General features: G+C 39.2%; 2 protein-coding genes across 5 annotated transcripts; one reads left to right on the top strand and one right to left on the bottom strand.

Annotated features, from left to right (window-relative positions):
- Positions 1–48: 48 nt before the first annotated feature.
- Positions 49–5,771, bottom strand: RB195_020036 (uncharacterized protein; the record flags this gene model as incomplete). Its single annotated transcript, XM_064188164.1, has 13 exons — positions 49–108; positions 1,742–1,891; positions 1,969–2,130; positions 2,318–2,446; positions 3,436–3,527; positions 3,578–3,681; positions 4,224–4,379; positions 4,514–4,632; positions 4,690–4,737; positions 4,886–4,974; positions 5,113–5,242; positions 5,343–5,471; positions 5,664–5,771. The coding sequence occupies 13 exons, from the start codon at positions 5,769–5,771 to the stop codon at positions 49–51; spliced, it is 1,476 nt and encodes a 491-aa protein (XP_064044045.1).
- A 607-nt stretch (positions 5,772–6,378) lies between these two features.
- RB195_020035 (uncharacterized protein) lies at positions 6,379–12,740 on the top strand (the record flags this gene model as incomplete). Of its 4 annotated transcripts, XM_064188163.1 has the most annotated exons (13): positions 6,379–6,471; positions 7,093–7,238; positions 7,333–7,462; positions 7,529–7,626; positions 7,711–7,866; positions 8,007–8,026; positions 8,082–8,166; positions 8,246–8,354; positions 8,758–8,926; positions 11,353–11,504; positions 11,562–11,695; positions 11,750–11,910; positions 12,673–12,740. In XM_064188163.1, 13 exons carry the CDS (start codon positions 6,379–6,381, stop codon positions 12,738–12,740), a joined length of 1,521 nt encoding a protein of 506 aa, XP_064044043.1. The 4 variants fall into 4 exon arrangements, with proteins under 4 accessions (XP_064044043.1, XP_064044042.1, XP_013291355.2 ...); XM_064188162.1 differs by lacking the exons at positions 8,007–8,026; positions 8,082–8,166; XM_013435901.2 differs by lacking the exons at positions 8,007–8,026; positions 8,758–8,926; positions 11,353–11,504; ... (1 more) ...; positions 11,750–11,910; positions 12,673–12,740 and having other exon boundaries at positions 8,246–8,269.
- Positions 12,741–13,435: the final 695 nt, after the last annotated feature.

The raw sequence follows: 13,435 nt of genomic DNA, 5'->3' as shown, positions 1-13,435 counted from the left end.
AAATAAAAGGAGGTGGTCTTGTTGCTTAACTCTTGACTCCGTCGTCGTTTACAGCAGCTCATATAAAAAGGGGCTGTCGATGACAGCAGCACCCACAGCAACTCCTCCCTAAATTCCAGTACGAAAAAGTACGTATGCCTTAAAAAATGTATTGAATTTAACGCAAAATCCTTTTTGAATTCAATCACATATAGGATATTTCTCACGAACAGATTCTTCACCAAATAAATGAAGGAGTTGTTGCAATACTTTGACGGTGCCAGTTGCAACATCGTTGAAATAAATGAAAGTAGTTCTACCGTCTAATAGTATAATAAATTCCACTTAAAAGTTTCAAGTTCAGTTTTGTGAATAAGGGATCTTGAAGCACATTTAACAATTTGAGATGTGCTTTTACTAAGTTGCTCGGAAAGCTTTGCTCCCATTTAAAGAAAAATAATTAATAGTTAACTAAATGAACTAAATTAAATTAATAATTGAGTAATTAAGTTAATGTTAATTAAGCTAATAATTTACTAATTAACTTTGTCTAAAAAACTAAGATTCAACGATACATTCGCCGTGGACATCTATAACCTTTGTCCACCTGTTGGGCAAATCATTGGTGTCCTTTGGCCAGAATTCAGGAAGTTGTGACACGAAAAAGTTTTTGATCGCTTTTTTGAGATTTTTGAAGCTACCAGGTGCCACCTGAGCTCTGTAATTTTTTTGCAAGTGTCCGAAGCAAAGTACGGAAGTTGTTGTTTAGTAATAATCTACTGTCAATTAACAAAAGCGCGCAAGTGCATCCCTACATAGCAAGATACGAGAAGCTGCGAGTACAATCTATAAGGCTCCTGCACTTGCCAGAGCATTCAATTCATTTTAGAAAATTTGGGATTTCTGAAATCTTTGGTGCAAGACTTTCCGAGCACCTTAATAGCACTATAAAAATGCAGCATGCCATGCGCTTAAATGTATTTCGGAAGCGTATTCACGAATAAGGCATTTCGAAACACATGATATACAATGTAACTTTGATGGCTATAAAAGTGCTGCATCCCGTATGCTGAAATGTATTTCAAGACATCTACACAAATAAGGCGTTCTGAAATAAATTTCACAATTTACGATGGAATTTCTGTACTATAAAAGTGTTCAAATTACATATTAAATCGCAGAAAGAATGTTCGATCTATTTCAGGATAGCAAAAGCCTCCTACCAGTTACCAGCCAGCCTATTTTAATGCGCCTAAATTGTATTTGTATGGTTATGGAAAGTATGTTTTCCTTTATTCTCATTTCTGTTTGTTACCTTGTCTCGAAGTGTGGGAACTGAGGAAAATCAGTGAATATAGCGTATTTCAGCGCTTAGACCAGAGAACAAATTCATGAGTTAAAGACAAACATTCACTTAACTGGCTTTGATGCGAGAAAAAATCGTGCTCACGCAAAGTATAATGTGCATGAGGTAGCGCTTCTGTAATCTGGGAATACAAAACATGAAGAAAAAACCAAAAGAGAAAAGACAGAACACAACTAAACTATAAAACTTGGCCGATATTTTTCTGTTTTCTGTATGCAACATTTTCGTAATTGAATCTTGCAGAAAATGACTTCTACATTTATTCTGTACAGAACTTCCTATATGACGTTCTACCAAGTGCACGTTATGTTAGAAGAGAAAACCGATTCTTGATTTTTTTGAACTACCTCCGATGTGACGCCCATATAAGAAGGCATAACACAATGTCACACTTACCTCATCTACTTGTTCGCTCTTCGTGCGCAGAAGATGCCCCCCTTGACGGACTTCTGGCATACCTCGATCGCCAAGTGCGTATCCGTAAATTCCTAGTTCACTCACTACATTCGATACTTCAGTTGGTTGCATCGCTCGCACTAAGTAGTTCTAAAAGTGTAAATTACATAAAACAAAAGCTTGAAAAAGTTTCATGCTTCATAGGATGTGGATTACAAAATTCGAACCTCTGCCACAAATGGTTGGATCCTCTCCATTAAAATATATGCTCCAAGTTCTTCTTTTTTCAAATCTCGAAGCTTCTCAGCCATTTTTTCACCGTAAAAATTGCCACCTCCTCCTTCTAATTGAGGCTTCAACACAAAACGCGAAGGGTGAGTGACTGCATTCTGAAAATAATACAGCCTTCAAGACTTTGAGTCGGCGAATCGACGACTTTGAGTTCTCACCATGAATAGATATTAATAGAGGTGTAGTACACGAGTATGAGCGTGATCACGCTCAATTCTGGCATAATTGTGACCTCTAACCCCATCTATTTGTGGATAGATCCCAACACTATCTTTAATTTGTCACCTTGATTAACTTTTGCGACACTGGATCATCACCATTAATTGCCCAGAGACCAGCAAATGTTGAACGTATTGCTGCAGCTTCGCGAGGGTGTCCAACAAACCTTTCCACTACTCCGTCTTCGGCGAGAACCTATTAAAGGTAACTTGAAAAACCAAGCTAAAAAAAGAAAAAAGAAAAGGCCAATCGAAAAAATCTGGTGTTGCAATTCTAAAAACTGCACTTTATTCTTAGTGCATGGTTAGTAATAGAGGCCAAGTTCCAATGGAGATAGTGCCCACTGTTTCAAATATGTCAAAAAGGGAAACAAGTGGACAATGCATTATTTTGGCATTGAAATCTTAAAATAACTAAAAACAGGAAGTGTATATCAACGATATACAAGTGCAATGGAACGAGTCATTCAGCGGAAATGGGCACTGGAAGACAAATACTAATAGGATCGACCATTACACAATGTCTGCACGAAATATAGAAAATCCCTAGAAACGTTTGTATTTTATTAAGTTTATATGGTTTGGTCTTCACAGTCACTTCTCCCATTTTCTTCGCTTTTTCAATATTTCGATTTCAGTGGCACCTCAAGATCATGCGATCATGCGATACAACGCTGCTATTAATGCCGTTAATACATTTTCTTTTGTACACAAAAGAAAATATCGAAAAAAAAGAACATTTAGTATTTTAATTGAAGAACCTATCGAAAATAATTTCTACAGTAATAATCCTTTAAAAAATAATCTCCTTGCTAAGATGCAAATAAGAGCGATTTCATGGTATTAACGACCGAAATGGTAAATGTCATACATGACCATATGGTTGTAGACACAATACCACCGTAGCTATGCAATATATAGTGGCGTCAAAACAACAGCAAGCATTAGTTGCGCAAGCGGCTGGGCTCGATGCGACGCGGTAAAGAAGGCGGTTGGAATCCACGTGGGACCATTGCGAACTACAGCGAGAAATGTCGTCAGCAAGGGTCTCACCTAAATTCTAACTGTTATCCTCCGCCCCAGCGTTTCGAGTGTAACCGCTTACGCAACTACACCGTGCTTCATATCGTTTTGATCCTATTATAATTCCATCATTCAGATTAGTTTGGCAGTAATAACTCCTACCTGTTGCGTCTTTTTGGTGTTTGCAACCTGAAGTCCGATCCATGGTGATTTGATTGCAGTAGATCGCTCTATCAAAAGTCGAGCCTCCCATTCTATAAAAAAAATTAACTTAATTGAGAAAAAGCCTGCAGAATGAAGATACCTTTCTCTGTGGGGTAGTGATCTGGTGAATATCCCGCACGGAAATATACGACAGCCGCACGTGAACCGGAGAGTAACAAGTGACGTTCAGGTGACAAACTCAAACTGGAAGATACAAAACAAAGAAGATGCAAGAACCAGAGATATATGAACAAATATTAGAAAATCTATAGAAATGGAATAGAACCATCACTCATTACAAGAGCACTTACTTATACAATAACCATTTTACAACCGAAGCATACTAAATACTGGTGGTGCGACTATTGTAGTCGTTCAAATAGTCGTAGCGCATCTATTACAATACAGGCATAGATGCGATAGTCGGAGCCGGTGCTCTGACGCCCTTCACTTTTGAACGGTTGGGGAAGGGACCTCCCTCGCTATTAAACGGTTGGCGAAATTACCCCTTCACTTTTGGACGGCTGGCGAAAGGACCCATTTCACTTGAGCTGCACCCCATGAACTAAACCCCCTTCACCTGAGGAGGGTCCGGCTTCTCCCTATCGCAGCTATGAATATAGGGTTTCCTTTGTTTTACATATTTCTCTTTTTCCCCGAGGAAATGATGCAGCAAACACTGACGCTTTGCATGATTTCCCCTAACAGAGCAGAGTATTCGTAGTTATTCATGCAAATTTACTCACCACTGTTCACATTGGGTCAAGTTCCTCCGTACTATTTGATCTGTTGGAATTCCAAGATCCTCCAAAGCGTACTCAACATGTCTCTGATCAATCTGATTTTGATTAACGTTTTCTACGACGATAAGAAGTACTGCATCCGGGGATCCGAACAATTCCCTAAAAAGTCCTGAGCTTCTCAACGTGAAAAAAAGACTAATGAGAAACAACAACACATAATTGAAAATGATTCCAGGAAAATGAATTCTTAAAAATTGATACAGCCTCTGCACAAACTACTTTTACTCACATACCACGCTTTGTAGAGTGCTTCAGCAATCAGCTTTATTGGTTCGTTTTTCGGTATTGCCTTCTCTATGGTTTCCTTGTCGTAGCCAAGCTCCATCAGAGTACGTCGATGCATCTTCGTTGCCTGGACAGTAGAACATTAATTTCAAGTCCCAAGAGACTTTAGAAACCGCCAACTCACTCTCTCTGCATGTGCTCCCATACTAGAAGCAATGTTATTCACTTCGATCTAAAAGAAATTGAATAAAATGCATCAACGACGTTGTAGACTGTTTTTGTTGTATACGTATGTAACTATCTATCTCAATCAATTTCGTTAGGTTCAATATTGACGTTAAAAACTCACTATAATTCATCACAACAAAAGAAGTTTTTACCTGTTTCAATGTATATTCACATGAAAACTGATCCTTGTGGCACATATAGTCGGACCGCTGGATTGCAAGCGTTTTTCTCTGGGCAAGACCTGATCTTATTGATAGAGATATGCAAACGTATAGTAAATAGCAAAGTACAGCAGTAACAGAATGCGTGACTTGTCCAAACGTAGAAGCGGAACGAAACAAATCTATACAGGATTTCTCTCCACTGATTATTCACTCACCTTCATCTCGCACTTTGAGAAGGATATCTATTAATCCTTTCGTGAATGGATCAGTTTTGACTACTTCTTTGTGGCAATCAATAAGAAAATCATAGTCGTACGCAATCTCGTGATATAAAGAGGCTATTAACTGAAAATCAGAAAATCATGAAAATCTGAAAATCACTTATATTTTTACTTGATAGAATTTTAAACAGTAACTCGGATTTGGATGCACTAATATAACCAACATTTTGGACTTTGACAGCTTGCTCAAACAACTTTCGCGGGAAAGGAGTCGGTAGTAGAGCGAAAGGAGTGGTCTGACAAATATCGCTTCTATCTTTGTGTTCTTTCGTCCTCATCACCAGTCCATGGGCCTCAAAAAATGAGTTTCACATACATCAATACGTCTTTCTCACCACAAAGCTCTTGTCTTCAAAACTGTAGCAAAAAACAATGCAGACTAATTAGAAGAAATTAACTACCCAAACCAATTCTTTTTAAGCAGAAAGATAACAAATAAGTAAAAAAAAGAATAAAAGAAGAAGCTGACGCCAGGAAGAACATACATGCGCCCAATCGACAGATGACTGTACGAGTTCATCGATACGATCCTCTGGAAGTGGTAGCTTTGGGAAATCTGCTAGCAACACTCCATTTGTTCTTTCGCAAACCATTCAATGCTGAGATTAAGAGGATGTAAAAAAATCACATGAAGCACGAACAGCATGTACACGAGCACTGACAAGGAACACTACATTTACAGATTCCAATGCGAGTGACATCGAAAACCAGAGAGCAAAGAACTAAAAGGGATAGCGTGCTCTGCGGGCACATAATGCTCTAGTCGTCAGGATCATGTCGGATTTTGAAAATTTCAACTTCATTTCATTCGGTCGACCAGTAAGTTACTGAGTTGTATCTGACGAAATTTGAAATTTTGGGGTTATATCTGTGTCTCTAGTTTTACTTTTGCAAATTCCCACCTCTTCGTATTCATTTTTAACATATTTTGACGCTTTTAACATCGATAACAAGGATTTGCATATGTGTATTATTTCCTATGAGCATATAACTCATTGTTGCGAAGAATTATCTTGATTCGAATTGCCGTATACAGTTCTTACTCTTTTTCTTCCATGAAGCCTCTCTCTCTCTTGCTGAGTAACGGTTTTCTTAGAACATACTAGATCACAACACGCCACCGCTACAGTTAAATACTGCTTTACTCTGATGTTCTGTTTGATGTGTTTCAGGGATCTAGTAGAAATTCTTTTACTTTGTATGGACTTGGAAAATGACCCTAATGCTGCTGTGCTGAAGTATTTGGGGAATGGAAACTCATCAAACATTGTTCATGGTTTGGATAGCCGAGAGGTTTGTGGTTGCCGTTCTGCAATTTCATTTTTTTTCTGACTATACCTTTGCTCTACTTTTGTTTTTTTCTTCAAAAATTTCGGCAAGAGTAGTGTAACTCACCAAAAGATGTGTACTAACAGAGCCAATGAAATCCGTAGAATGGCGGTAGAGTGTAGAGAAAGAGATTTTGAGTAAAATGTGGTTGGGGAGGGCACTCAGTGGTGCCCTTATTTGTGGAAGTAATTAAGTGATTGAGTCGGAGCTCTTAGGCTTAAGCATTAGTATTAGAGGGTCTATGAGATGTAAGCTTAAGTTCTAAGATAAAAAGTAAGATAGATCGTCCAGAAATAAGGGCGGCCACTAATTGCCCCCCAACTACATTTCCCCCGGGATTTCTTTAATGCACACGGATGGGATACAAATCTCTCAAGGAATAAGGGTTCTCGATGTTGAACCTCGCACTGCTGTATGCCTCAGTTTCGCGCGAAGCGAGCTACTGAGGGCTTTGTGCCCGATTTGGTGAACTCGGGTGAGGGCACTGACATCAGACATTTCTCCATTCATCTTCCGAAGTATAAGTGAATGAAAACAAAGCATAGTATAAGTCATACTTGGTACCCCGCAGCTGAGAGTTTTCAGAAGAATGGAGGAAGAAGAAGTCGATTGCTTTCACGGAATTACCGCGCCGAGATCACACTGTCTAAGCTGAAGTTTTGTTCTCAATTTATTGGATATGATTATAAAACTTTACGATGGGAGGAATATGAAATGTCTCGAGAACCGTTGTGAGTTTATAACTAATTATCCGTGTTTTATTTCCGAATTTGTTGCGCTGTGCCATGAAAATTGTTTACGGCCTTTTTGGAATTGATGTTTCAGCGATTTTATCGGCTCTAATGGAGCTTTTCTTGGCTTATCCTGTGACTCCACTTATCTTGTTGCACTTCGCTTGTTTAGATCAGAAGCCATCTTGTATTTTCTTGAGCTATCTCCCACTAAGGCACTTCAGGTTTGTTTTTGAGAACCTAGGAATGCTATTCTCCAATTCTGTAGGATAAAATATTTCATAATTCAGCGCAACTTTCTACTTTTGACTGAAATTGATACCTTTACCAGGATTCGGATTTACTTCCAGCAATCTAATCGCTTCATTTCTTCTTTTATATACAACCAGTAAGTCTATCATTTTTTGTAACTGCTTAAATTCTTGTCACCTTTACTTTTGTTTTCTATGATTTGTCCATTGTTTTATTGCAGATCAGATTTGATTTCTGCATACGAGAATGGGCTTTCTGAGTCTTCAACATTCCTGGTCGTTACAGTATTTCCTGATCTCATGCTTCGATTAAGTTTAAGCTCATCGGCCACAATCGTTCGCCGGAAAAGTCCTAAGGGAGATGGCGTTATGAGGAAGTAAGTTCGGAGAAAGTATCTTTATCGTTTTTTTAGTCTGTTACTGTGCGACTAGATCATTTTTCTGCCCCGAATAAAACTTAAAACAGTCTTTGCGCGATATCGCTTTTGTATCACACGTTAGGAGCGTAATTTTCTAGATATGGTTATCCAAGTCATGGTTGTTGGGAACACAATGAAATTTTTTCTGTAGGTTTCAAAGAATCATATCTTAGGTTGCTCATATGTGTTCTCTGGGTTCTTTCTTCAAGATTTGTCACGATTCTGGTCTTACTTCATATTCAAATTCATGCAGAATCTGTAAGTGTGCGCATCACCAATATCATAAAATATAGGTGCTCACGGTTTTGTGGCATTTCGTCCTAATATCTCATTATAGGGATTACTTGCGAATTCACGCTAATGGATTTGTGCTAAATACCGGTGTTACTCTATTGATGATTCTCTTCTCCGAAACCGCACCCGCAAAATTGAAATATATGCAAAAGGTCCAACCAGATTTCAGCCATCCTTAAGGGCACCACTCCACGCATCTGGCGTAGTATGGATTTTCGTTGGAGTATACATATATCGGGTTGTAGATTATGAATACAGGGGTGGTTCCGCTCATCTCTCCCTACATCACTGTATTCAGACGGCTTCGAAATGCGGTTCCTTACGATGTCCTTTATTGCAACGCGATACCCCTGCGCCCCGCCCCTGCCTGCGATTCGTCGGATGAAACGAACCACCTATCGGGGCGTCTGAATGGATTTTCGACGAATCGCAGGCGGTGGCGGGCCGGGTCCATACCAGTAAAGTCCATACCACGCAGGATTCGTGGGGTGATGCCTTTGAACACAACAGAAGATCAAAATGAATACAGAGCCTTCGTATTTCTTTTCTTTCTAGATATGGAGGGTAATTAAACAAGATAAAGGACCAGTACTCAGTGGAAAGTCTCATTCGGTCTCTGCTGACCTAGGCGAAGAAATTCGTGTGGACGCTTCTGTCGTGCAAGAGAATGAATTTGAAGGAATGTCTTATCGCTTAGTCGACTGTGACTCAGGAAGCTTTAACGGTAAGTATAACGTGCCTTGCTTATGGTCTTTCAAGATTGCTGGAGCCGTCTTTCAAGGCTATCGTAGCCGAATTTTAAGGCAATATTTCTTGGCCAGCATGAACGTCCGGCTAAAGACCTAGGGCTTTTTTTGCTGTTCGCTTCGCTCGCCTTCATCGATCAATGAGAAATAACAGTAGCGACATTTTTGTAAAATTAGAATTTCTTTTTTCTGTCAGCTCTTCCTTCAATTTTTTTTATCCGAAAATTTAAGCATAGATGGAAGATTTTCCTTAAATGCTCAGTTCTTTATTTGGAGAATATGTTTCTCTCAAACCTCCACAATTTGGAAACATCATTCGAAATATGAGTTTCCTCCGTTCTCAGCCATTAGCAAAGAATGATATGCTAACATGAAGACGTGAATATCACTATCGTAATGATAAAAATAGCGTTCCACGTCAGTTCGCGTAAACTCTTGGCTACTATGTATTGCATTTAAGCAGCCGTTCGCACGTGCGTTTCCTTTTTTTGAAGAAAGGATGTTAGCAGTATCAGGAAGAAATGCTGGGAAATAGATATATCTACCGCGTTTTGGATCTCGCGCACCAATCCGATACAGTGGAATCCGTCTCTCTCTATCTGTAGCTTTCTGGCACCGGCACACCATTCCGACCCCGGGACCCGTCCCACCCCATTTTACAGCTATCTGGCTCCGGGGCACGATTTCGACGCCGTAGGACCCGTCTCACATCCGTCTCCCTCTCTTTTTCGGATTTCTTCACTTAGGCACAGCAAGACGCACACACGTGACAGAATACGCCTGTTATTATACAGCATGATAGTTTGCAAATTTGGAAGTATACATTCACATAAAAGTTTATTTACTTCACTAACATATGAGAGAAACTAATTAACCTTATCAAAGCTAACAGACATGCCTCTACAGATTTGGACAATGGTGAAGAGGTAGAGTGCTCACCTATCAGGTGTAAGGCGATGGTTCAGCACGTCACCGGTGCAGAGTTTTGCATCATTATGGAGTATTTTCGTGATACACAGACAAACACACGCAACACACGGACTAAGTGCGTTATTATATAGCATGATACTTAAAATCTGTCTAATATCGTCTTGAATTTCTCACCTTCTGCAGCGGGAGAGTCATTTGTCAACTTACCACAAGAACTTGCAGAAAGGAGGCCAACTTTGCAGTATTGAATTTAGATGAAATTATAGTGAGCTCTATTATTTCTTGTTTTTGTTTATGACACGTCTGTGGGTGTTCCCAAATAAATAAGCAAATATTCGATTGAATGAGTCGGGCGAATGTACACGTATTCGAAACGCGATACGATACGTCGCGTCTCAAAAAGTGTATGCGAAACCACTGGATGTATTTTCCATTGAGGCGTATTTTACAATTTTGACTTGATACCATTACTTTTACTTGAGGTTATAAGTATGGAAGATGGCGAAAATCTTAAAGTGAACAATAACAATGGTCTGACCAGAATTTAGCTAAGAAACGCTACTAGCACTAACAATTATACGTTTACAAGTTGGGTGTGCAGTCTAGCGCTTATTTCTGCTACTAGAAAGAAGAATGACAAATGTAGAGTGTATACGCGGCAGGAAATCGAAGTTTCTTAAAAATCGTCGCACAGAAGTGATGCTGTCGCGGACATTTGCATCAACAAAGAAACGCGCCCAACTTACTGATTCCGAAATGAAAAAAAATGAATTGCATGCCTAAATCGAGAGCTGTTTATCGGATCATCTATTCACTTGACTCTACAGCAAGTTCTGAACACCATTAGAGAAAAAATTCCTTGTTGTTGTTTTTTTTTGAGATGTCATTTCGCCTTCAAGAGCGAAATCGGGGTTCCTTACTCGTTACTTTTGCATTCTTCCATGCGCATTTTCCCAATCGCGAATAATCATAGATGATCAGAGATAGATTCCTATCTCTGATCTCTGCTCAGTTCAGATCTCTTTCATCTCGAAAATTTCACACTCTGTAGTGAACGCTCATCTAATTAGGGTCGGATAATCTATCTTCGTCCATTGTTTAAACTTTTTAGCCTCATTTCTTTCATCAGAACATTTCTTAAGATTGGCATGAAAGTAACAAGTCAAATTCATTCTTTCATTTGATTGTCTGTAAGTTTGCAATGTAGGAAGCTAGCATTTAGATCCTACTCTAGTGTCATATCGTGCCGATGATTTCCTAAAGTCTTGTCTTCTTTTCATCCTCATAGATTGCAACATTTATGGTCTGAACGCTTCCACTGCAGTTAATTTGTGTCTTCATTTGGTTGTTTGAAACATTTCTCATTCATGTGTTCTACCCTCAAATTTTCTGTCTGAAATAACATACTTAGTTTTCATACTTAGGTCTTTCATATTTTTTTTCGTTACCAGCATAGTTTATCGGCTACTTTCAGATCCTAAAGAATATTGCGGACTTCGGAGGCCACTGTTTGTGTCTCGTCACGTAGTGTGTATAGAAAGCCTTATCGATAGGGCTGTCATTGTGTTCATTCGTCGCTCAAAACTTTTCAAAGGAGCTTGCTACAAAGGAAGCCGTGATTACGAGGTCGGTTCATTTAGTTAGCATTGTTGCTATCTAAAGAGGAAAAGTTAGGTCCTTCAGACTGATATCAGCTATGTAGATGATCAGGGAGTATGCAAAATAATCACTGTTTGTGTATGCGAAGTTCAAATTCCTTTAAATGGTGATGGTGACACGAAAAATGTTTTTTATCTTTGCCGCGTCGACACATCATGGTAATATTTTGCCTTTCTCGAATGCGGTGGAGACGCTATTCTATGTCTATTTAGGAGTGTATTTCGTGGCTGGATACCAGGTGGTACGTGCCGGATATTGAAAGAGCTACCTCACGTCCTGGCTTTTAACCCACGCGCTTGGTACCCTTACGCGAGATTTCCGGTGGAACGGGATGGATATGCTTACAACGTAGCGAATAAAGTGATGTTTTGCGGTGAGTAAAACTTGCTTTGGAAGTTCTGATATTAATTCTGTCTTGCTGGATAAATTAATTCTCCTCTTCTTATGTTAAACTGATTAAATTGTCTATTCCGACCAAGCATCTCACGAAGTGATGAATTGTACGAAATTGCATTGGCATGTGCTACAATTTAAATTTAATTAATTCAACCATCCTCCAATCAACCACCGTTTATCCCGAGAATGCATCACGTTTTTTTTAAGGGGAAGTTTTCCAAACTAGTTGAAAATAATTTTCTGATTTACTGCTAATTGCTTGTTCTTGGTGTTTATAATATGAATAATATTTCAACAATATATTTATAATAATAATGTAAATGAGATTCTCGAAAGTATTCATCTTCAACCAATTTTTAGCACAATTTACCGATTTTTTGAATGCCACTCATCTTTGCGTCGCACTACGCGCGAAATCCAGCTACTTATATTATTTTGAATCTCATTTTGAGCATGTACTCAACAGTTCGAAATTAACATTCTTACTCGAAGCAGCAGAATTCAGCTTTAGGAGATAATTTTTGTTCCTCTGAGGATGTTTGTGGAGGCGCCAGTGCGAGGAATTTTGGTCATTACTAAACCTGTTACCAACTGGAATGTTTAGATATTAATTGAATTCATATCTTTTTTTTTCTCTATTCTCATTCACATCCATCTGTCTTGAATTTTACTCTGATGGATGAAAAAACGTGTGACGCATGGTTTCTTTTTCCTGAAAATATATCAGATGTCGTTTCAGAGCAGCCACAAAGACGTCTCACATCTTATCATGGAGACATAGATGTAATTCTTGATTGTATTGATTAACTTTCAACTTTAACTCTGTATTTCAATTGAAAGTCTGTGATTGTCTTGCATTCTGCATCGTTTGTTTTATATATTTTTATTTTTTTTTATATGGATCTCAGTGGTTTCGTTCATGATTTTTTTTGTAAGTAAAGTAAACTGGTTAGGTTACTTTTAGCTAAGGTCAGGAAGCTTGTGTTACATATTGGATCTGCTTTTAGAGCGTATTGTGATGATCCTAGATTCAAGTTCAGTGTTCGTTGGATTTTATAATAGACGTGGCTGGGGCCTAAAATGGCCACAAGTTCACATATTTTGGATCTCGAGATCCTCCAATTTTCGGGAGCAAAAGTGAGTAAATAAATAAGAAATGCCAACCATATGCGTAACGAGCCAAGGATCTCCCTCCCTCACCAGAGGGATCACAGCCGGTTAGTCGCGAGGCTGCGTGGCGCGTCCCCAGCTGGTGGATAGAGGGCTAATCGTGGGTCAAAAGCGACCTTGTGACTGTACAGAGACGATGGTAGATTTAGGGGATGGATTCTCTTTTTCTGCTGAGCTGATCATGGCATTCTTGTATCCCGCACATCGGTCCGGCCAAAAGCCTACAATCAAGTGACAAGGGTGCAAGGGAGGGTCCTGCAACAAATAAGTTCCATTTGTCCACTTTGGGAAGACAAACGTTCTCCCCCAAATCCGTGGGAATAGAGGCTTGC

This window comes from Necator americanus, chromosome II (assembly GCF_031761385.1).
Source record: "Necator americanus strain Aroian chromosome II, whole genome shotgun sequence".
Taxonomy (NCBI): domain Eukaryota; kingdom Metazoa; phylum Nematoda; class Chromadorea; order Rhabditida; family Ancylostomatidae; genus Necator; species Necator americanus.
The sequence above is the reverse complement of the archived record's forward strand: the minus strand, read 5'-3'. Positions and strand labels throughout refer to the sequence as shown.